Raw genomic sequence first — 24048 nt, 5'->3', positions numbered from 1 at the left:
GTTTTTCAGGCCACAGGTACAGACAGTGCAGGTCAGAGTGTTTTGCCGACACTGCACGGATAACTGCGTCAAACCTGCCCTCAGGTTATGTAGGTTTGTCATAGTTTCATGCATTGAGCGATGTAAATGTATACCATGTGCACGAGTTGGAGTGGAGCGCAAAGAGCTGCTTGCGCGAGGTAATGCTTACGTTGGTTCCAAAATCTGGAGCACAGGTGCCCGCACAGCTTTCCTACCTAGTTCCGTATTTATTTATTCTTCATTTATGCCTACAACCTATTGACTAAGCGGTAGGCACATGGTTAAATGATGTATCGGCTTCCAACCGGACAGAGTGCAGCGCACAGTCTCCGTCATGCTCAACATTACTAAATAAATAAAAGCACAAAAAAAGTACCCACTGCAGTGGCTGAGTGGTTAGGGCGCTCGGCTAATGAACCAGAGTTTCCGGGTTCGAACCCGACCGCGGCGGCCGCGTTTCGATGGAGGCGAAACGCTAAGGCGCCCGTATGCTGTGTGATGCCAGTGCTAGATCCCCGGGTAGTCGAAATTATTCCGGACACATCTACTACGGCACCTGTTTCTCTCGTTCTTCTTTCACTCCCACCTTCCCCCCTTCCCTTACGGCGCGGTTCGCGTGTCCACCGAGATATAAGAGACAATTACTTTCCTCACAACTTTCACTACACAAAACACGCATGCTGTTGCACGTTAAAACGACCCGCCTTTTTAATACATGAAAAACAGTCCTCTTTGCTGTGGTCTTCCTACACAAATGGTTAAAATGCTCTCCGAATGGTGAAGTGGGAAAGATAGGTTCTTCAAAACGAAAAAGAGCATTGTTTTACATTATGTGACATATTAATAAGCTACAGCTCAAATGTATTTGGAAAACGCGGGTAATAAATGTGTCTGTCCTTGCTAGCAAAAGAAGAGTCCGACCAGTCAGGTATATAGAGATGTGAGAGTTTGAGTTTCATCCCTTAAATAAAGATTTATGGTTTATGGTTCATAGGAGATTAACGTCCCAAAGCGATTCAGGCTATGAGGGACGCTGTAGTTAAGGGCTACGGAAATTTCGACTTCCTGGGGATCTTTAAATGGGCTCTGAAACACTGCTTGAAAGGATGCCGCCTATACTTCAGGTGATTCTTTATGTCACATAGATGCTGACTGCAAAAGAATTACAGGAATCGGCGCCCAGCAAAGGGAGTTATTCAATAAACCAATTTCAAAATACAAGCAAATAGGAGGCCCTATTTGCGGTTTCAACTTTTGGGCCTCCTGATGTATATATACCCCATAACCATGAGCTGTAACTATGAAATAAACTTAATTTTGATTTTTGAAAAAAAAAAAAAATGCTGCCCCCAACTCGATTTTCGCGGTGCTTCCCCTTCCAATTTCACTTTCCCAATTACGACATTGGGTCAGACCAATCAAAACAACCTATCTGGCATGTCGCAGAAGTTTGCGCACCATAGTTGCCTGTTCCCTCTAACTCCTTCTTGCCAAGGCTCGCAGCGTCGTTTCCATGCTTACAACAACCATGTGAACGCCCAGTTGGCGCCGCGATGCTTCACCGTCACTACCGTCGCGTCGACGGCGGAGAAAACATTGATCAATGGCCTTCCCTCACTTATGCGAACTCGAGTGAAAGATACTGCGACGTAGTGACGACCTTCGCGAGCATAGCGCGTACGGCTACAGCCACCATTTACCGCGTACCTTGCCTTCCAACTGTGCGCTATTGACGGGAACGTGGCGCCATCTGGAGCCGCCGCCCGGTGATCCTCCACAAGTTTACGATGGGCACTGGTAAATGTGAGACGAATGGCTTCACCACCGCTCATAACCTAGCTCGAGAACTGTCCCGCCATGCTGGGTCGTGCAGCCCACCCACCCTATACTCCGGCAAGGACAGGTTATTTTCTTACAGAGAAATCCTGCAGCACTGTAGGCTTGCAAGACTCAGATTCCACCCAGCAGATAAAACGCTCGCCAAGCAACAGGCCAAAGGCTGGCGTAAACTTCGAACTAACAGCTATCCAAATCCCAATTGTGTAGCTTCTATTCGGAAGCACTCTACTCAGACAAATGCAAAAATTGAGTTGGCAAATCCGATCTAAATCATATGATCTGGAACTGCCGCCCGTCTAACCTACCCGCGAGTCACTTCATTACCGACTCTGATCATTGGGAGCCTCTATTGCTCAGCCCCGACCCGGGGACACAGATCAAGCTCCTCCAGCTGGCTGATGTTGTGAAGGTGTAGGTTGCGCAACCAAGGGACGAACCACGAAGAAAGACACAGAGACACACACAAGCGCTTGTGTGTGTCTCGCGCTTGTGTGTGTCTTTGCGCTTGTGTGTGTCTTTGCGCTTGTGTGTGTCTCTGTGTCTTTCTTCGTGGTTCGTCCCTTGGTTGCGCAACCTACACCTTCACAACATCATGTACCAACTAGGCCCAACCCAAGTTTTATTGAAGTTCCAGCTGGCTGAAGACGCCGCCGCTGCCCAAGGGATAGCGGCCGCCGTTTAAGCGGGGGGCGACTTCGTGTCGCTCCTTACATCCGCTGGAAATAAAGATTCACCACCACCACCACGAATGGCTTTTTTCTTTCTGCCCTTCCTTGGGACAGAAAAGAACGCTTGAAGAATTCAATAGCTCGATCACATTGATTCCGCCAAGCCGTTCTCAGATACATAGATACATAGATACTAGCTGTGTGCTAGTTCATATATGCATATGTACATGAAGGTGCAAAGCCTTTCGATGCAAAACAAAAGGCAGAGCCCCTGGTGGTGCTTTTTTGTTTTGCTTGCTTTCCATCGCTTTTACGTAAGGCAAGCGTGTTGGTTTTCTTTATGTAACATAAAACCCGAAAACGTGTCCAACCGTACTTTTATTTATTAACGCAGTTTGCAGTATATTTGCTGTTTCTCCAATCATCAAACTCCTGCCTGACGTCACATCCACTGCTAAAAACCGCCACTGTGCGGTGACACCATCAGCGCCATGAATTTGTTTTTGCGAGCTAATCAAAATATCAAAATCCAGAATATACGTGGCACGACCTATGCTAATAGCATCACTATAACTAATTCTGTGCAACCAAGAGGCAAAACTATGCACAGAAAATTTGTTTCGGGCCCCTTTACCGTGCACTGACATCACTCTGTACACGGGCCTCTGGAATTCCGCCTTCATCGAAATTCGACCACCGCGGCCTCGATCGAACCCTCGTCTTTCGGGTCAGCAGCCAAGCGCAAGATTGATGCGTGCTATAATCTTTACTGATTGGTGCTATTTGTTGTGTGACATTTTCTTGTGGCAATATACATTTCGCTGTCTTGTTACGTTGACTTTTTCGTTCAATTTACTGACCCATTTCAGCCTCATTAGTTGATCTCTTGATTATTTGTGGTGCCTTTGACCTTTAACACATAAATAACAACATCGATGAACGACAAACTAAAATATCTGAACAATAAGAGGTATTGGAAATAATCGCTCATGACCAAGATGATTTCTAATGGCTCAAGGACAGCTGTGGCCTTAGAGCGCCATTGGACCAGGTATTTTACTTCGCACAAGGGGGATATTTATGTTCATTTTACTCTAGCACGACTAACAATGCAACAGGAAAAGTGCCGGAGATTATCTCCTGCATGTGCATGGCATATTTATATAAGACTGGTTATAACATCGCACGAGGAAACATAGGAGAAAGAATTGCAGGCTATGTCACAGCACTGAAAATGTAGCACTACAACTGCCAAGTTCAATAAATTACGAAGCTCGTATTTAAAAATCTCCTAAAGCGCTTGTCTTCTGTCGTCTAATCAGGCTGGCTAATTTAAGCCTGACTATTAATGTGGATGAAATTTACACCGCATACCAATTCACACACAGTGCTGAAGCTTTGCAACAATGTGAATGACTTAATTGAAAAGTAAAACTTAACGTACCTAAGGAATGCAGTACACCACGACAGCAAGCGGTGTGAGGTAGAACTGCTTGCGAATGAAGCGAAACGGCATTGGAAATTAAAAGTTCAAGAAGAAGAATTGTTCTGAACAAAAAAATATAACTCACACCAAAATGGAAGCATACATTTAATGGAATGTAATTTCAAGACAGTAAAATAAATGTATGCTCGACTGACGAAAATGAACGAAGCTGAGCGCATTTTTCAGGGAAAAGAGTTTTTGCGGCTCTGTCAATGAGTAGGTTGTTTCCACACTGTTGTGTCCCCTTATTGCTTTTGTGTGTGTGCGCCCCCGCATCCTCCTCCTAACGACCACTCGCATCCTCCTCCTAACGACCACTCGCATCCTCCTCCTAACGACCACTTGCCCTTCGTCGCACGCTGTCGCCAGATGCCCCCCCATGGTGCGCCCCCGCATCCTCCTCCTGTTTTGGGAAGCCACTCCCTCCCGTGGACGCTTCTCCGCTCCCTCCTTTCTTCGGGCGGCCAGTTCGGCTCCTGCCTCGGTCGACGCTGGTCGCACCCTCATCGGCTTTAAATAAACGAAGTCTTAAAGTACCGTGTGCGTCTTTCGCTGCATTCAACACAGCGACCGGACACGACAGTGGCGACGAGAAAGTGGATTCGACCCGCGCTACGCAACGCTATTGACAAGCCATGGCTACGCGAGGGTTTCCCAATCAGATACCAGAATTCAACGGCTCATCGTGGTCATCGTGGGTTGGACGCCTTCAGTTCTACTTTGAAGCTAACAACATCACAGACCCAGCCTTGAAGAGGGCCAACCTGCTGACGCTGTGCGGGGAGCAGACCTACGATACTGTCTGCGCCCTTATTCAGCCAAGCACACCAGCGGCAGTGTCTTACGACGACATCGTAAAAGCGCTGCAAAAGCACTACGACCCAAGGCCATCCGAGGTCTACAGCCGGGCTCGCTTCCAACGACGAGATCAACTCGGAGGAGAAACTGTGAGCGCCTACGTAGCCGCGCTCAAGAAGCTCGCTGCCGACTGCAATTTTGGAACGCTGTCGACAACAGCTACCGGGCAGGAGGGAGACGCAGCTTCTTCTGCTAACACCACCATGCTTCCCTTGGACGTGATGTTACGCGACAGATTTGTGTGCGGACTGAGTGACGAGTCACTGCAGCAGCGCCTGTTCGCTGAGAAGGACCTCACATTCAGCAAAGCTTACGACATCGCCGTTCGAGCGGAGAGCGCCGGTCACCAGCAGAGAGGGATTCGCCGGAACACCGAGCCGGTACACCAGACAAGCAACCAGGTGCGCAAGCCTTCTGTTGTTGTAAAATCGGTCAAAAAGGCACAACGCTGCTGGCGGTGTGACGACCAACACAACCCCCAGGGATGTCGATTCCAGTCAGCCACGTGTAATTTTTGCCACAAGCGAGGGCATATCGAAAGAGCATGCATTACGAAACGGAGACTTGCCAAGATAAAGTCACCTTCCCAGCCTAATCACAGCGTCAACGCCTCAGAGAATACGCCGCTATCTGATCTCCATGGAACAACATCAGCAACACCATCTGTGTTGTACGACCTGAACACCATGAATCTCGGCACGCGACCGAAGATTTTTACAGAAGTAAGCGTACATCACCAGCTGATTAAGTTCGAGGTGGACTCCGGCGCAGCCTGTACTCTGATCAGTGAGGACACGTTCCGAACTTCATGGCCATCTGACGCACCAGCCCTGCAACAAGACGACACGCACCTGCGAACGTGGTCAGGACAGAATCTGCCACTATTGGGCTCTGCCAACGTGCAGGTTAACTACAACGGCCAGACCCATACGCTACCTCTGCTTGTTGTGAAGGGCACAGGATCAAGCCTTCTAGGGAGAAACTGGTTTTCTCCACTAGGCGTGATGATATGCGGCATACACCAGACGCCGAGCCAGAACATGGTTGAGCAACTGCAAGAGAAATACGAAAGAGTATTCTCGGAAGAGATTCCAGGAAACGAAGGGCCCCCGGTCACACTGGAGTTGTTGGACAATGCTCAACCCAAATTTCTGAAGGCCAGGCCGGTGCCGTTTGCTCTCCGAGATTCAGTTGAAAAAGAATTGGACAAACTGGAGCAGCAAGGTGTCATCGAGCCGACGCAGCATTCAGAATGGGCCACACCACTTGTCGTAGTTCGCAAGAAGAACGGAACCATACGCCTCTGCGGAGACTACTGGAGCACCGTCAATCTTGCGACTAAAGCGTCCTCTTACCCGCTACCGACACCTGAAGAAGGATTCAGTGTACTACGTGGCGCAAGAGTCTTCAGCACATTGGACCTCACCCAGGCGTATCAGCAGCTGAAGGTGAGCGAGTCAACTGCTGAATTATTGGCAATTAACACACTGAAAGGCTTGTACAAAGTCAAGCGACTGCCTTTTGGCGTAGCTGCAGCCCCGGCCATATTTCAAAAATTCATGGAGACAGTGCTTCAGGGCATCCCAGGAGTTTGTGTCTACCTTGACGATGTCATCAGTGGCACTTCCACTGAAGAGCATGCAGTGCGCCTAGAGCTCGTTCTCGAAAGGCTAGCAAACGCTAATTTGTGCATAAGCAAATCGAAGTGCTGTTTTGCGGTGCCAGAGGTGCAATTTCTGGGACACCGAATTGATGCGGAAGGCATTCACCCTACCGAGGACAAAGTGCGAGCGATCACAGAAGCACGAGCTCCAACAAACAAGCAGGAGCTACAGGCTTTTCTCGGACTCTTGACGTTCTACGACCGGTTCTTGGAACAAAGAGCTACCGTGGCCAACGACTTATACCAACTCCTTCGGAAAGATGTGACATGGACATGGTCGCCACGCCATCAGCGGTCATTCGATGCCCTGAAAGACCTGATTCGAAGATGTACAGTCCTCCGCCACTACGACGAAAGGAAGCCTCTGCTTTTGGCTTGCGACGCATCACCGTACGGAGTCGGCGCGGTTCTATCGCAAACTGACGAGCAAGGAAGGGAAGCTCCCATCGCCTTCGCCTCACGTACGTTGTCGCAAGCAGAACGCAACTACGCGCAACTTGACAAAGAAGGGCTAGCCATCGTCTAAGCGGCGACACATTTTCACCAGTACATTGCCGGCCGGAAGGTGACCTTTATAACCGATCACCGACCGCTATTGGGCATTCTGGGACCACGAAGGCCTATGCCACCAACTTTGTCTCCGCGAATGACACGTTGGTGCATCAAACTCTCAGCGTACGACTACGCTCTGGTCTACCGCAATGGGAGTAAACATCAAAACGCCGATGCGCTAAGCCGTCTGCCACTAGACGCAACTGTTGACGAACCATTTCCACCAGGAGACGTTCTGATGTTCGAAGCACTGCCAGAACCTCCGCTTACAGCAGGCACAGTTGCAGCATCTACGCAGAAGTGCGCAGCTCTCCGGCTAGTTTACACAGCTGTTCAACAAGGCAACGTGCATAAACTCAAAGGGGACAACTTCGACGCTTACCGCAGGCGAGCTACAGAGTTGAGCACCCATCGCGGCTGCATCATATTTGGGTCCCGAGTTGTGATGCCGAGAGAACTACGCGCACAAGCTATGTCTCTCATCCACGCCGGACATCGGGGCATCGTTGCAATGAAAAAGTGTGCCAGAAGCTACATGTGGTGGCCTGGCATTGACAACGACATCGAAACAGTGGTGCGAGAATGCAAGCCTTGCCAGAGCAGCCGGAGCGCCCCGCCGAAAGCTCCTGTCCCAGAATGGGAAAAGCCAGACACACCATGGCACACACTGCACATTGATTTTGCAGGACCAATTGAGGGCTGCACTTTCCTTGTGGTCGTAGACGCGCCTACACAAAGTGGCTTGAGATAAGGCAAATGGGACAGACGACTTCGGCAGCAGTCATTGACAACCTCCGATCACTATTTGCAACGTTCGGCCTGCCGCGCAAGGTAGTGTCGGACAACGGAACACCGTTTGTGTCTGCGGAGATCCTCAAGTTTTATCGCGACAACGGGATCTCATCAGTTACATCGGCCCCCTACCACCCAGCGACAAACGGACAAGCCGAGCGCTACGTAGCCGAGCTAAAACGCGCCCTTGAAAGAGATCAGACAGGCTCGCTGCAGCGCCGCCTTGCGCGCTTTCTCTTCAAGCAGCACACGACGGTTCAGAGCACAACAGGCGAGACCCCCTCGAAAATGATGTTCGAGCGTGAAATGCGAACCCAGCTCACAGCCATCCTCCCCGAGCCAAAGGCAGAGACGTTCCGGGAAGAAAAAGCAATTCCGCGCTGCGGCACGCTTAATGAGGGGCAGCGCGTCCTCGCCCGACAGTTTCTGAAAAAGCCACGCTGGGAGGAAGCTACAATTATCAGACGCATAGGCCTGCGCTCTTGGCTCGTCAACATACATGGCACAGTAGCACGCCGACATCTCAACCAGCTGCGTAGATTTACGACGCCGTCTGAGAGCTGTCCGCCAGCGGAGAGAACACGTGCACCATCTTCCCACATAGCCTGGCACCTCTTCCCGGAAGAAGAGACTTCGCCCAGGACAGACCTAGGAGACACAGCGAACAACAGCCAGCCTACAAGTGTTTCTCCCCCGAGCGCACAAAGCCAGCGCGCCTCCACGCGTGAGCGCCGACCCCCTGCACGATACCAGGCAACTTTCTAAGGGGGAAGGAAGTGTTGTGTCCCCTTATTGCTTTTGTGTGTGTGCGCCCCCGCATCCTCCTCCTAACGACCACTCGCATCCTCCTCCTAACGACCACTCGCATCCTCCTCCTAACGACCACTTGCCCTTCGTCGCACGCTGTCGCCAGATGCCCCCCCATGGTGCGCCCCCGCATCCTCCTCCTGTTTTGGGAAGCCACTCCCTCCCGTGGACGCTTCTCCGCTCCCTCCTTTCTTCGGGCGGCCAGTTCGGCTCCTGCCTCGGTCGACGCTGGTCGCACCCTCATCGGCTTTAAATAAACGAAGTCTTAAAGTACCGTGTGCGTCTTTCGCTGCATTCAACACAGCGACCGGACACGACACACACCTTGCCACATTCACTCTTATGTGCATGCGACCGGAGTTTTTATTGACTGCTTTATTATTCGTTTTTACTGAACACATCTGACGTTGGTTTGGAGGCAGTGTATAAACAAGGGGAGCATCTCGATCAGGAGCTTATGATTTTCTTTGTGAAAGCTGCAGGTATGCGTGCCATGAGAGACGGAAAAAAAACTGAAAGGAAAGGTCATTGCTGCTTCCTCTTCCCATTTTTTCTCGGTCCGTGAAGGAATGGGCTCATCCGCGTTGTGCAAATAGCGCAGAGAATTTCAACTGCTCAATCATCCCGAGTTGACAGGTCATGCATTTCCCTGGCGCCTGGTCGCCTGCCCATCCTACGACGCAGTCTTTTCCTTCAAAACTTGTTCTGCAACGTGAAGGAGCAAGTGCCTTAGCTTTGCTTCTTGTAGCACCTTCACCTTCATGTGAGACCTCCGTACTGTACCGTATTTTTTCACTTCATCCATTTGTTTCTTTAGTGTTACTGCGGGCTTGCGCGTGTGTATTCTGTGCACTGGGCGCAAGCATAACTGCATTTTCTATCTGCTACAGACGGATTAACCTCCTCTACAGATCTTTGCTATAATACTGCTTCACTATAACGGTTCACCGTAGCGCGGCAAGCAGCGAGTTAATAGAGTTGTAGCATAGCGTGATCCGCGATCGCTACCGCATCCTTCCTCCATGTCTGCCGTGAACCGCTACAGCGAGGCAACACTGCGCGTGCGCAGAACGCCGTGAGGACGCCAGATGGCGTCACGTGGCCGTCATCTGCGTTATTTTGACATAGCGCTGCTTGGGTAGGTGTCTGTTTAAGCCATGTATCATAAAATGTGGCCGAACAGATACGCGAAAGAGTGCGTGTGGTGTGAGGGCTACGCCACAACGTACCACGCCACCTGGGGCTGTGAAAAAAGCCCTTTACTACCAAAGGTAAATAGCCCTAGTCTAGAGCAGTGGGAGGCCCTCCTGGCTGACTCCGACCCGAGCACACAGCTTATGCTGGTGACGAGGGCCAAGGCAGCGGCGGAGGCCAACGGGATCCTGGAATAGGGAAGACCGACCACTGAAGCTGCACATCTATCTCTCCCCCACCCCCTACTCACTAACTCTTCCTTTTGCAACAATAAATGTTTTTACTACTACTACCTGACATAGCGCACCCAGGTGAGCGGTTTAAGCGCACGTCTCCTAAGGTGCAGTGGGGGGCGTATTACATGTGTGTCTGATGGGCGTCCGGAGGGGGGGGCAAGGGGGGGCGGCTGCACCCCCCTGGAAAATCACTCACTCGAACCGTGAGTGATGGCCGCACGCCAGGGGCGGTGGTGCGCTCAGCCAAAAGGGTAAAAGCAGCCCCGCATGGTCACATCTGCGAAATGCCGCGTCCGGGCGTGCGTCGTTCCGCCGTTTTCAAACCACGCCATCGTTAGCTCTACTGAAGGGCGACCTGTTCCAGACATACAGCGGCACCGGCGAGCATGTGTTTCGAGCCGCCTTGAGATGGGTGTCTGTTTCTTTGATCTCTAGAGAGATAGCGACACGGAGGCAGACAGTGCACGGGGCATCTTGTTTTCGCCTATCGTTACGCCGGTCACCGATGAATTCTTAAGGAGGGAAGGTAAAATCAGCCGTGTCCACCCCCGCTTTGTCGGGCTGCTCAGGGGCAAGCGGGCGATGAGTTGGCGCCGCCGCCGCTCGCTGTCTCCTCCGATCCACGGGTAGCGCAGTTCGGTAGAAGCGCCGCTTTCAGAATCTCCGGCAAAGGGGATTAGCTGCTTTTGTTCACGGCGACGCAGTCTCCCGAGGCGCCCCCACACCAGCGTTCTTTGCGTCTTCTGCGAAAACCAGCGCCTTTGGTCAACGCAGCCCGATGGCGCCTGCCTGGCTCGCCTGTCACCTCTGGCTGGGCCTCAAATCACAACAGCGCCCATGTACTGTGCGTGTCAGTGCATGGTAAAGAGACCCAGGTGGTCGACATTACCCGGAACTCTGTACTACTCCATCCCTCATAGCCTGAGTCGTTTTGGGGCTCTGAACCCCATAAAAACACAAAAACAAATTTTCCGACTGGAGTGGCGAGTGTCCCTTCCCCTCGGAAGTTGCGCGGCGTTCCTTTCACCGCCAAAGTGCGCATTCGGGGATACTGCGGCAAGTAAGCCCTTGCACGTGTGCGCGCCTCTGTGTTTGTGCTTGGGTGTTTTTAGTGGCCGGTTGTCAGCGAAGCTGAGAACAACCAAGACAGCGGACGAGAAAACGACGAGCGGAGAGCAGTGTGTGTGCGGTTGCTCGACTGTGCGGATGCGCAAGCAAGATGGAGCGAGGTGTATGAAGCTGCGAGCGTGCATTTATCTTGTAAATAAGTTTTCGTTGTATATATAGTCATCTTTTGTTTTCAACGTACGCGTTCAACAGTTTTTCCAATCAATGTGTATGATGAGTGTGCACCGAGAGCGTGTAATGAAGCACAGAAGTGAATTTATCACACGTGTAATTACGCAATTCGCCCAGAAAAATCCGAGGCGCCTACAGTTGCTGTTCAAGGAAGACTGACTGAGTGACTGTAGTTGCGTGTTTGTGAACATATTGTGCTGTGTGCTGGTCATCAATCCGGGTGAGTCGAGAACCCGTATGCAGCAAGACTGAGCACTCTTCTCCAAGAAGTGATATAGCATCTTTTTGCATTTTTATTAATTTTAGTTGTTTCTTCGTTGATAAACTCCAATGTACCTCTCCTAGCCGCGCTTTAATTTGCTGTTTGTAATTTTTCTTTCATGTGTGCATTTTGTTTAATTTTTATTTATATATAAATAAATAAATTTACTCCGCAAATAGCGCCTTTCTGCTACGAACATACCCCCCCCCCCCCCCCCGGGGCACCAACGGGGCCCCCCCCTGCAAAAAATTCTGCGGACGCCCTTGGTCTGATATGTCTTTGCGCCAGCCCCAGAAAGAGAATACTGGAATTGTGCCTGCATAGGGTAGTATCCTTCGGTGGCAAAAAGGAAGAGTCTTGAAGAGGGCACAAGTAAGAGAAACGCTACAAAATTGTATGTCTGCAAGAGTTGCAAGTGCGCTACTGTTTAGCCCTTTGAGAAAAGATAATACTCATAGAAGCATTCACGATAAAGACTTCCAAACAAAGAAGTAGACCAAATCTTCAGCCGGAGTGGGTTAAGGAGCATTTAAAATAGGTGCAGCTTTTCACAGTGGGAGATTTTTGAGCAAATACACTAGCGTCTTTGCGGGTGTCTGCAGTTTTGCTGTCCTAAACGAAGGATAGCAGTGAGAAATGTCACCGTTTTAGCGTCGTTTGCTGAAGTTACGCACCTCGAACTCGTAATGCAGGCTGGCCGTGCTGTTCGTGGGGCTCGTGGCAATGGGAGGCGCTAGGCGAACGTCAGAGAACCACGCCGGCCAGGCTTCGACCGTAGCTTTCGTGACCACCTGCTGCGGCACGCTGCCATTCGCTTCTGGTTTCTCGGACCCGTGCCTTGTATCCGCAGCTGCAGTAATGTCCGCCGCACAGGAAGGCATCGGAGACCAGGCTGTCCGCTCTGTGGAGCTGTTCGCCCCTTTTTGGCTCCCTATGAAAAAGCGTTGTGTATGAGTCACAGGCAGAGAACTAACTAGCTACTGTGACTACCGGCCCTCGCTGCAAGGGATAATCAACGAAATTATCTTTCCGTCATAAAGGAACTTTCGTAATTATAGGAATGCACCCTCAGCAAGATGATCAGTCCAGTTTTGTCTGCAAAAAAAAAAAAAAAATATCGTATATTTCTTTTGGGAAAGCGCATTAAAGGAAGCATTCGGGTCAGTCAGGAAGATCCGAAGAAATAAGAAAAGCTCTTTAAGCTTGTGACTTCAAGCTTACACAGCGGGACCAGCATTTGCTGATCACAAATTAGGTAGACACCACACCACCCAGCGAAAATGCGGTAGTATATCATAGGAGCACTCCCAACTCAGTTGCCTGCAGTTACACTGTTGCAGTACCGGTGATATAACTGAGGCATTGGTGACGTAGTCCACAGCGTATGGGCGGAATTTGCCACTAAGACAAGATAAGAGGGGAGGAGGGGGGGGGGGGGGTTTGAAGCAGTGTGCAGTGGGACCTTATACGGAACCAGTTAAAAAAAGTCCAATAGCTTTGGAACAATCGAATTTCGCATGCTGCAGGAAAAATTTTCATAGTGCTGCGGCCGTAGCCATCACCTTTTGCAATGAAAAGCCGATGGAAAGATGAAAGCACTGACAGCTTAGGGGTGTTATTAACAGGATAAGGCAAACTGGAATGGCCGCACGCTGGCATATTGTGGCGCATGCGTAGCAGTTCAATGTCAAATTAATATTCAAGAATAATTTGTTAAACATTTAAAGTGGCTCTTACTTTCTGTAAGCAGTCGCCAAACAATAGTTTTTCACTTGTAATGCCCCATTATTACCCTGTTTATATTATGAACTTCTCGCACGTCATAAAAGGGACCAGCTTGTGACAGCACTTCAAACCCTGGCCGCCTCGAAGCGGCCTTTCTCTTTTTCTACAAATGGTTATTCGCTTACGCTTTGTAACGATACCAAAACTTTCCCAAAGACAAATAGAAGTTCTTTCTTTAGGCGAAGAACCAAGCGCCTTTAGGCCAGTATCGTGTAGTGCTCTAGAAGGCAGCCCACCTCTGGAGGAGACACTGGATATCTCGGAGAAGGTCTCCGGCGAGGCGAGCGGGGCCCAGGTCATCCAGTTGGGCTTCAGTCCGTCGCTGGCCGTGGTTGGCGGGTCGGTGGGCGAAGAGGCGGTGTCGGGGGAGTCGGGACTCTTCTCCGAAGAAGCATCGAACGAACCGGGAACCATGCGCAGCGCCCGCACCTGCAGTACAAGCCGACATTTGGCCAAGCTAGTAACGTGATAAGTTGCGCTATGTGGTTGCTGGGCATGACGAAATCCTAAATTCACTCTGTTTTTCACTTATTCCGTTTTTACGCTTTGCATTTTGCTTTCAGAAGTTGGAAGTTATCGCCTATGCTGCGTTTGTTTGTCCCAGGGCTCCGATTGCTTATATAGGCTGCTATAGCGAATAATTGGATGAGTGGTCATCACTACAAATCACTGAAAAGTATTCGATTAGCCTAGGCTCCTGCCTCGAGGTTAAGGTTATGCTGTGGTTCACGGGGCAAATACAAATTTGCACGAGCAAGTTTCCCGGCCGCGCCTTACCTATCGAATTTCTTAGGTTTTGCGCCGCTTTTAGGCGGATTTACCCTGTTCGCCTAAAAGGCACACCTAAAGAGGTACCTCTATAAAAAACCGCTGTGAAAATAGGAGCAGGCAATGAGTTTCCTGGTGCCCCATTGGAATAAGGGAATGTCCATACTGTTGGAAGGACCATGCTTAAATAGCACACATGTACAAGCCTATAATCGACAACATACACAGTCATCAGATGCGTCAAGTCCACTGCATGAAAATAGATACTTCCAATGACGTCCATTTACTAATCCTCTTTTGCGCTGCCGTGACCCCCGTAACCTTCCCTACTGCCGATAGTTATTTCTATTCAAAATAAGCATTCTAAATAGTACATCCTAGCCTCGAAAAACCTATTTAGTCTAGTTTTCAACGCAAAGTACCAAGGGTTATTTTTTTACGCGCGTACAAAATGCCGTGCAAGATTCACGATGGTTAGAAATGGTAACACCGAAATTTTTAATTTGGCTGTTTGACGGATCGGGTGATTGCATATACATATATATTTTCCAAAGACGTACATGACGCTATAAGCACACAAAAAATCGCGGCAGTCCGCATGAAAATAGTGGAAGGCGTGCAGCAAACCTCAATGTTTTCAGGAACACTATTTATTACGTTCGCCAGGTCTAATAAAAAAAAACTATCAGCGATATGAAGAATGCTAAATTCGGCTGAAAACAAAGAAAACCTTCTAGAAGTAGCACTTTTTCAGAAAATTGCTGCGAGCTCATTATGTACAGTTTTTGCCAAAACTATACAGGCCAAGGGGTCTGCTTATGAGCCCTGCAGGGCGACTCCTCTTGCTCGCTCAGGGACGTTAATCTCACGAATGCGGCAGTAACTTATGTGCTCAATCCTCTCAAGCTTGTCACTGTCTTAAGAGCCCCTCTGCACGTCTTGGAAGAAAAGCCCTTGGGCTGTATGCTTTCGACAGACTGTACATAATTTTATACTGCAGCATTCAAAAACAAAATTTCCTACTCTCCTTACTTCTCGCTCTAAACTGCCCCTGACTGTGTTTTTCTTTTTTCTTCTCTAGCTGCATCACCATCATCATCATCAGCCTGACTATGCCCACTGCAGGACAAGGGCCTCTCCTATGTGTCTCCAGTTAACCCTGTCCTTCTTTGCCAGTTGCGGCCACCGTAGTTCTTAATCTCATCCGCGCACCTAACTTTCTGCCACCCCTACTACGTTTGCCTTCTCTTGGAACCCATGTCTGTTACTCTTAAGGACCGTTGGTCATACTGCTTTCGCATTACGTGCCCTGCCCAAGACCATTTCTTCCTCTTGATTTCAACTGGGATGTCAAGAGGAAGAAATGGGCCTGACAACCTGTGACGCACCACAAAGCGAAGGCCTACTGGGCTAATTACCGTCAGCCATAGCAGTTCGTTAATGATGCTGACTTAAGAACTGCACTTCTCACATACGCGTCATCAACACCGTACGCACCTGGTAGGCCAGGTCAGTGGTGGTCGCATGGTCCCAGTGCTGTCGCTCCATCTCTGACGGCGGAAGGAGGTCGGTGAAGGACGTCTCCAAGACAACGCAGTGCGGTACAGAGGAGCGACTGTGGGGAGAGTCTTCGAGCAGCAGGGCGTCCCTGGAGCCCTGGTCCTGGGCGGAACCGCCGCCCGAGCTTCCTCCGTGGTCGGGTTTAGCCATCTTGCGTTGCGGTTTGGTGGGGCCCTTGTTCACTAGGAGCTGCACGGAAGAGTGCAAAAAGAAAAGAGAATCCACTAAGACGTTAATTCCGGCTAAACCATACTATTGGCTAAGCCTAAATGAAGCTAGACCTCGTATACCAGCTCTCGCTGTAAAAATTTCTCACGCCATCCCGGCTTTCTGTACGCCTGTGGGATACGTAGACGCAGGCCATTTTAGCACCATATTACGGGTTAGACCTTTAATCTAAGTCTCTGCTTGAGCAAATATAATTTTTGCAGCGCACACATTTCGAGCAATTGCTTCGAAACAGATATATACTAGCAGTAAACTGGAGTTCTCCGCTGAGCAGATTTTCAAGCTTTATTCTTGAAGCATAAGAGTGACGATCGTTCTGAACGAAAGCCATCGTACCATCCGAACGCACTAACACAGACGAAGCCCTAAGGTGCTCGGCCAGGGTGCCGTTCAAGACCTGTAGAACGCGCGGACCGCGAAATGCGATAACAGTTCATGCTGTGGAAGGCCCGCGACTGGAAAAGACTACGAGAAAGTATTACAGATGCGAAATCATTAATTAAGCGCGTGAATTGTTCACGTATGGCAGAGCACCATCCTGTGAACCTATAGCCTGTCGCAACAACTTCCTGACATCTCTCGCGTTTTAATGCTTTATTCGGTGTCCAGGCTGGGCCAAGTCAAGCAAGGTGCAAACAAATTCGGCAGCCAGAGAAATCGTGCACGCAGCCTATTAAGGCGCACACGTTGCAGTGTTCCAGCTGTTTTTCCTCTCAAATCGGAAAGTTCTGTGACGCTGTTTGGAGGCGAGCTTCGTCTTATAGAGGTGTATGGAAGGCGAACTTACAACTAGAGCTATGACGTCGGAACCAGACTGAAAATCGCTAGTTTTCGGTATCGCGAGCCCAAAGCGGTCTTTCCATATCGCTTCCATCGAAATGCAGCTGCGGGAGACACTGATGTATCGCCGTGAAAATCTCGTGCAGTCATCTCAGGATTAATGCATTTCAGCATTTAAACTTTTCCGAGTAAAGGCCCGTTCACACTTGCGAGTCGCATAGGTCGCGCGACAGTTTTGGTCGAAAAGCGACAGTCGCAAACGGTCGCAGTGGTCGAAACGCGACAGTCGCAGGCCAGTCGCTCGCTGCTCGATTTTCCAGCCTTGCGACTGCGAGTCGCAAACCGCTGAACCAATCAGCGAGCGAGCCAAGCTTCCGGCAACGACACCGCTCGCGGCGCGCCGGGCGACGACCTGCGGTGCTCCCAGCGGGCTGCCCTAGTCGTCGCTAAGCCTAGCCTAGCTGTTTCATGTCGATGCCGCAGCTGAGGGCGCTTCGGATCCTGGCCAGAGCTAGTAAATAAGATGCTGCTTTTGTCACCCCTTTATTGCGGACCTCGTATCATAATAATATCAAAGCATGCTCGGCTTCTGCGACGCCTTCAGCAGCGGGGCTAGACAACAGTCGAGCCGCATTGAGCAGCAGCGAAGCGGCTATGGGAAGAAATTTGCTTTTGTCGCAGTTATCAGTTCTACCAGCAAATCGGTATTGGCCAGCGATCTTCAAAAATGATTCATTTTTTACATTCCTCTACCCAAGGGCTTGGTATGAACTCGAACGAGCAATATTGGTGCATTTTTCTGACGCCGGCGGCCGGCATACTGCAGGCTGGTAGGCCGGCCCTGCAGAGAAGCTCGCCTCTGTCATCATGGCGCTTGTACAACCGCGGTGCACATCAAAACCTCATCATCCTCAGCACATCATCCTCATCTTCGCTCGGGTCGTTGTAGTACATTGCGAATAGCAGTTCAGGAGACCGATGCGCGAGGAGAGGAGGCGCGGTCAAAACAGACGAAACTCTCGAAAGCGCGCGAACATCATTCCCGAGAGTTTTCGCTTCAAACGAGAATCTAACGAGAAGGCGACCCGCTGGTCGCGCTGGCAGGTGTGAACAACGGGGCTGTCCAGCTGCTGCCTGGTCGCAAGCGACTGCCGGTCGCGTGTCCTTTGCGACTCGCAAGTGTGAATGGGCCCTAAGTGCCAAACTATTTACGGGCGATAAATGCGATCGAATCGAAGGAGAATACGTCAGCATGTTAGCTTCTATTTCTCCTGCGCTTTGTGATGACCACGTGGTGCGCTTTGTGTTGACGAACTGAATTCTTCCACAGCAGTGACAGAGTAAGTTATTAAGCATGAAATGCTTTTAGCCCCCGTTGTCGGCAGTGTGGTGACGTCACGCAGAGACCGAGAGCCATCATCCGGGCACTGAAATCCAGATATCCGGGCACTGAAATCCAGTCATCCGGGCACTGAATTCCAGTCATCCGGGCACTGAAATCCACTCATCCAGGAACTGAATTCCAGTCATCCGGGCTCTAAAACGAGAACATCCGGGCACCGTACGAGACTTAACGAGATTTAACGAGACTCTCTAAGCCCTCCTACGCGACCGGCATGCAAGCGCCGGTTGGTCTCTAAACGAGACAAAAAATAACTGCTGCCAGTGCCTTCTCAATGTTTATCAAGATATAAGTGGAGCTAGGGTTTGATAATGCACGGAATTATAATTTCCGATTTCTAATAACGCGTGCAAAAAGCACAATAAATGCCATGTTACACTTCGTTGTCATACGTGATCCGGGGGAGAAGCGCTGCGTTCAAAGGGCAAGGCATCGCGCCGAACGGGTGGTGGCGTTCCTCCCTTCCTTTACGGTGCGGTTCGAGTGTCCACCGAGATGGCAGAGAATTACTGCGCCATTTCCTTTCCTCAAAAAACCTTGCGTTCAAATGGCAAGGCATCGCGCTGAACGGGTGGTGGCGTTCCTCCCTTCCTGTACGGTGCGGTTCGGGTGTCCACCGAGATGACATTAGGCCCGTAAACATTTCATGCTTACTCTACTCTCGTTTACGGGAGAGGCAGATATTTTTTTTCACCCTGCTACCTCGTCATTTCTCGCATCTGCTCGCGGTATCCGAGCCTCTGCAGGAGCGCTCTTCCAGTCGTTGTCTGCAACAGCCTGAGTTTTTGCGACTCAAGCTGCGCCTCTCGTAGCTCCTCAAAGGTGTTATGTAATCCCAGGGCCATGAGTTTTTCGGTTGACGTGTTGCGCGGAAGTCAGAGCGCTGTCTTATACGCTTTGCGTAGCAGGGCATCCGCTTGTTGTATTTCGTTTTTGTTGAGGCACTGGTAGGGTAGGCTGTACGTGATTCTACTAACTACAAGGCTTCTGACTAGTTTGAGTGTGTCCTCTTCACGCATGCCATGTCGCCTGTTGGTGATGCGGGTGATCATGCGTGAGACTTGTAGTGTTGTTGCTTTGAGCAGGGTAAAAGTGTGAGTACTGCGCTGGTTGGATTGAACCCACATGCCTAAAATTCTTATTGTTGTCTTTTCGGGTATGGGTGTCCCGTCAAGGCAGACGTTGAGTTTTAGGTCCTCGTTGGTTGGGACGGTCCGGTTTTGCTTGCCTCTCCAGACTCTCAGCAGTTCCGATTTCTCGGTCGAGCATGCGAGTCCTCTTTCTGCGAGGTATTGCTCTACACAAGAGGCCGCTTGCTGTAGCCTTTCTTCCTTCTCTCCGAGACAACCCGTGTTTGTCCAGACTGTTATATCGTCAACGATCCCCGACGAGCTTCGCAAGACCCTCAAGGTAGCGCCAATACCAAAAAACATGGATCCCAACCTCCATCGAGGCAGAAGAGAAGCGAGGGCCGACTTCATCGAAAGAACATACGCTCCCCAAGCCACGACCGTGTATGCAGACGCGTCTTGGAGAGGAGGAGACACCAAAATCGCTGTGGCGGCGGTGGTCGATTCGTCTTTACGCGAAATGACCAGCGCGTCTCTCCGAGGCTGCACAGCTGCAGAGTCCGAGGAAGCAGCCGTTGCTCTAGCGGTGGCGGAGGGCTATAGAACCGGGCGGTCGCTAACAATACTCACCGACTCTCAAACAGCCTGCCGAAATTACATGAATGGCAGGATAGGTCGTCACGCGCTCCGTATACTCCTCGCAGCGAGCGACAGAATTAAAAACCAGGAAGAACAAAGCGACAAGATCCCACACAAAATTGTGTGGGTACCGGGGCACACGGGGGTGGCAGGGAACCAAGAGGCCGACAGGATAGCTCGAGGATACATTACTTTCCGAGCATCCGATGAGCCCGCGGAACTCGCGCCAGCACCCAGGGATTACTCGGCCATACTACAAAACTACAGAGGCAGAAGATTGCGGTATCCCCCACCGCACAAATCTCTCAGCAGAGAGAAAGCTGTCACTTGGAGACAATTACAAACAGGCTCTTTCCCAAACCTACATATACTAAACAAAATGCACCCTACCATATACGCGGACAAATGTCCCTGGTGCGACGGAAAACCTACTCTCTATCACATCATATGGGTCTGCCAAAACATAGACGTGGTCCCCAAAATACAAAACCCGAGTGCGGAGCAGTGGGAGACTCTGCTGTCCAGCGACCGCTGTGAAGACCAACAAGGTCTGGTACAGCGAGCTCAACGGGCGGCAGTGGCCAGCGGAGCCCTGGACTGAGGGCAACCGACCACTGATTAGAGGCGGACGACTTCGACAGAGAAGACTCCTGGGGGTAAAATCAAAGAGAAAACGTCTCTGAAGATGCTCCCAAACCGCAGGAAAAAGGACTAGAGAAAATAAAGTTTTTCCTTCCTACCCTGCTACCTGGGTTCAAATCTTCCGCCATTCCGTATGACTTGCGCCAGGCCCGTTAGATGGCGATTTCTTGCTCCATTTCTGACTTTGCTCCGGAGGTTAAAACTCTTCCGCCATGTCGTGCGACTTGCTGCATGCTAGACAAATGGCGCTTGCTTCCGGCTAGAGCACATTGTGCTGGATTTTTGATTATAGTGAGGAAACTGCGGAAGCACCTTATCCTGCGCTGTGCTGGCCTCTCGCCGCAGCCGAGAGACGGCGCCACGCTGCCACAAGTGCTCGGCTTCGCGGTCGAAGCAAACACCGAGGTGGGAACAATGAAGCGACGACTCTCAGAGTGCTGGGCGATGATACACCGGCAGTGGTGAACAATGGGAGCGAGACAAGCTGCCGCAGACCCCCATTTATCTATGTTTTCTGAGTTGAACTCTTATAACGACCCCCCCCCCCCCCCCCGTTCTTTTTTTCTCAAAATTTTCAATTTCTTTTTCTTTGTACAGGCCTGAGCACTGTTGACTTATTTCAGGGAGCATAGCCACATCATCATCATCATATTTGTGTCTAGCCGGGAGGCGGGGGGGGGGGGGGGGGGGGGGCGTATTGTGTTTAAGTGCCCGCGTGCTCTTGCGACTGAAAACGGTAGCAGAAAACCGGCCATGCGTCTGAACTTAGACTCGCACGTTCAAGCGCGCGTGTTCTTACGTTTGGACATCTCCGTGGTTTGGACTGACTCGCGCACGGATGAAGAGGCTAGCAGTTAAACACGTGGGGAGAAAGACTGCGGTGATAGCAGAGTAGACAAGGCCAATCGCAAGCAGCGGTCATATATTCGCACCGCTCGGGTTCGAGTCGAGTTCGATCGAGTTTCCCGATACTAGGGGCAGTACTGGGGCGCGCTCCAGTAAAGCATTTACAGCTACAGCGTTTCTCCGTGTGCTCTCTCTCTCTTTCTCCCTCCGCCCCTCTTTTCTTGCTGAAGCACTTTTGTGCACGCTTTTCCTCTTTTACTCCCTCCTGATAGTCTAGAGTAAGTCGTACGCAACCCCTTTCCACAGCGCAACGAAATGAGATCCCTGTGTTAAGAGGCGTTAGACGGCGGCATGGCTTAGAAATTGGCCCCAGCATAATGCCTATGGCCGCCACGGTGGCTCAGTGCTTATGGTGCTCGGCTGCTGACCCGAAAGACGCGGGTTCGATCCCGGCCGCGGCGGTTGAATTCCTTTGGAGGAGAAATTCTAGAGGCCCGTGTACTGTGCGATGTCAGTGCACGTTAAAGATCCCCAGGTGGTCGAAATTTCCGGAGCCCTCCACTACGGCGTCTCTCGCAGCCTGAGTCGCTTTGGGATGTTAAACCCCATACACCAAACCAAACCAAACCTTTACGCCTTGTTGGCGCTCTTTTAGCGCGAAAGCGTCCGTACCTCCATGTCCGAAAAAAAAAAAAACTGTCCCGCGTCAGCGACGGCTTGAAGCCTCACAGCCGGAGCAACCGGCCGCTCCTCCCAATGGGCACTGAAACTTCATTGGACGTCCGCAGGACGTCTCGGAAATCCCCAGGACGTCCAGGGGAGTTTCGGTGCCCATTGGGCAGGAACCTAAGTGGACCACCAAGGTTACGTGATCTTGTGCCGTCGTAACAACCTGCCTATCGAATTGTGAGCCAACTGACCATCGTTGCAGGAGCCAGTTAATGATTGGCCGCGCGAAAGGTTGCTCGAGAAGAGCAAACTGGGCCGCACAAGCCCCACCGATGGCAGCGCCTGCCCCCGCAGGGCAGAGGAGCGTCACTTAACCGCTGCGTCAATGCTCCAGGTGTGGTATAAAGATTCCCAGGAATCTATTAATGTAAAGTCGAGAATTACCAACTCCGCATATGTGGGCAATAACCTTTTAACGCTATCCAGTTATACACTTCAGGCGGAGCTTAAGTGTAGCCTCAAATTTTTTCACTCGGCCTTAGTGCTGCATAAAAGGGGCGACACGGCTTCTAAATCCCAAAGAAACTGCGAAAAGTTGATATTTCGAATGGTGTTGCATCCGCTTTCAAGCACGTTTTTTATGCTGTTCCGAAATTTCATAGCTGAAATCGAGCGATACGTAGTCTGAAAAAATTGTTCCGCGAACCGCGTTGGCTGTGCGTTGCGGGGAAACGCCTGAACAAAGAACGTTTTTATCCGTTACTGTTTTCTGTCCAGGCCCTCAACTGTGAAGCAGGTTTCTTCCCCTCTGTTTAATCTACCCTGACCCCGATGTTTTGCTACACTCCCATGACCATTGTGCAGGAGAAAAAAATTGATTGTTTTTCAAATTTACGAATTCTAAATTTCTTTGATCAGATTTCTTTCGCATTCTATATATATCAAGGGACGCTGAATCTAACAATTCAAAACGAAAATCTGTGCTTCACGAAAACGTTTTAACCTGCAGCATGCGAAAAGGAACGCAATGAATAATTAACCAGACTACTGCCCCCCTATTTTCTAACGTTGTAGCCTGTTGACAAGATTCAAGGGGAAAATATGTATCAGAAAACAATCTTCTGACGATATAACCGTAAAATTTTGTGGATAGCCATAAAACCGTTTTCAATACGCTCAACAAATTTCCTGCAAATACACGAAGAAATTTTTGTTTGTCATTGCTGCAGCCTCGTGTGTGCTTACAAGTGACGTAACGAAAAGAGCGTAAAACGTTTCTTCAGTGCCACTCACAACCTTCCTTTGTTGCTGCTTGTGTAAGCCTGAGATCAAAATACTTCACAGTACGTATGCATTGCTGCAGAGGTGTAATCTAGTCGTAGCACGGGTTACACCCGATTTTTTTCCTCCGTGTTACACACTGAATAAGATGGAGTAAGGCTATATCCAAAGTCAGCCAACGGTAGCCGTTTCGTCAAATTTCCGCGGCTCGCTAAGCACGCGCGTTAATGGGAAAGTTTGTGACGTAAATATGCGAGTCGAATCAACGAATTCCCTACAGCCTTCTGTGCATAGAGCCGGCGAAATGGCGAGAGCTGCATTCAACCACGTTAAATTCGCCCCGGACGCGTTACGTCAACAGGCATCAACTCGCCAAAGGGTATTGCAGCAGCTTTGGCAAAAGGGGTGATGTAAAGAAAGAAGCCCTTCCCGTCTCCAGTTCCAATATCGCTCAAAAAGCTGCGGCTGCATGCACCCTGCGGAAGTAAATTACGCCACATTAGAGCGAGGAAACCTGCTGTGTTCCGTTGTTGCAGCTAATATTTCCCGATATCGACGACGCTTGCGGGGATCTATTAATCGCACGCTGAGCGCGGAGCGGCAGGCGGATTCTTTAGGTGCATTTCAAACTCGGCATTCTTCTTCTAGGGCTTGCACAAATTTATTATTAAGATATAATTGTTCTCTGTTACGACAGAAAG

The 24048-nt window shown here is 50.3% G+C and overlaps 1 protein-coding gene across 4 annotated transcripts in view; it reads right to left on the bottom strand.

Moving 5' to 3' along the window:
- The window catches only part of inaE (inactivation no afterpotential E), a 210121-nt gene that overhangs the window by 13691 nt on the left and 172382 nt on the right, over nt 1-24048 (bottom strand). For all 4 annotated transcript variants that reach the window (XM_089560116.1, XM_089560118.1, XM_089560117.1 and 1 more), the window contains exons 18-20: nt 15728-15979; nt 13699-13891; nt 12352-12608 (exon numbers count right to left, since the gene is read on the bottom strand). In XM_089560116.1, the coding sequence (XP_089416242.1) occupies nt 12352-12608; nt 13699-13891; nt 15728-15979 (702 nt within the window). The remainder of the gene's footprint in view (nt 1-12351; nt 12609-13698; nt 13892-15727; nt 15980-24048) is intronic.

This window comes from Amblyomma mixtum, chromosome 9 (assembly GCF_055824585.1).
Source record: "Amblyomma mixtum isolate Tamu chromosome 9, ASM5582458v1, whole genome shotgun sequence".
In the NCBI taxonomy this organism is placed as follows: domain Eukaryota; kingdom Metazoa; phylum Arthropoda; class Arachnida; order Ixodida; family Ixodidae; genus Amblyomma; species Amblyomma mixtum.
Note: the sequence above shows the minus strand (reverse complement) of the source record. Positions and strands in the feature narration are given on the sequence as shown.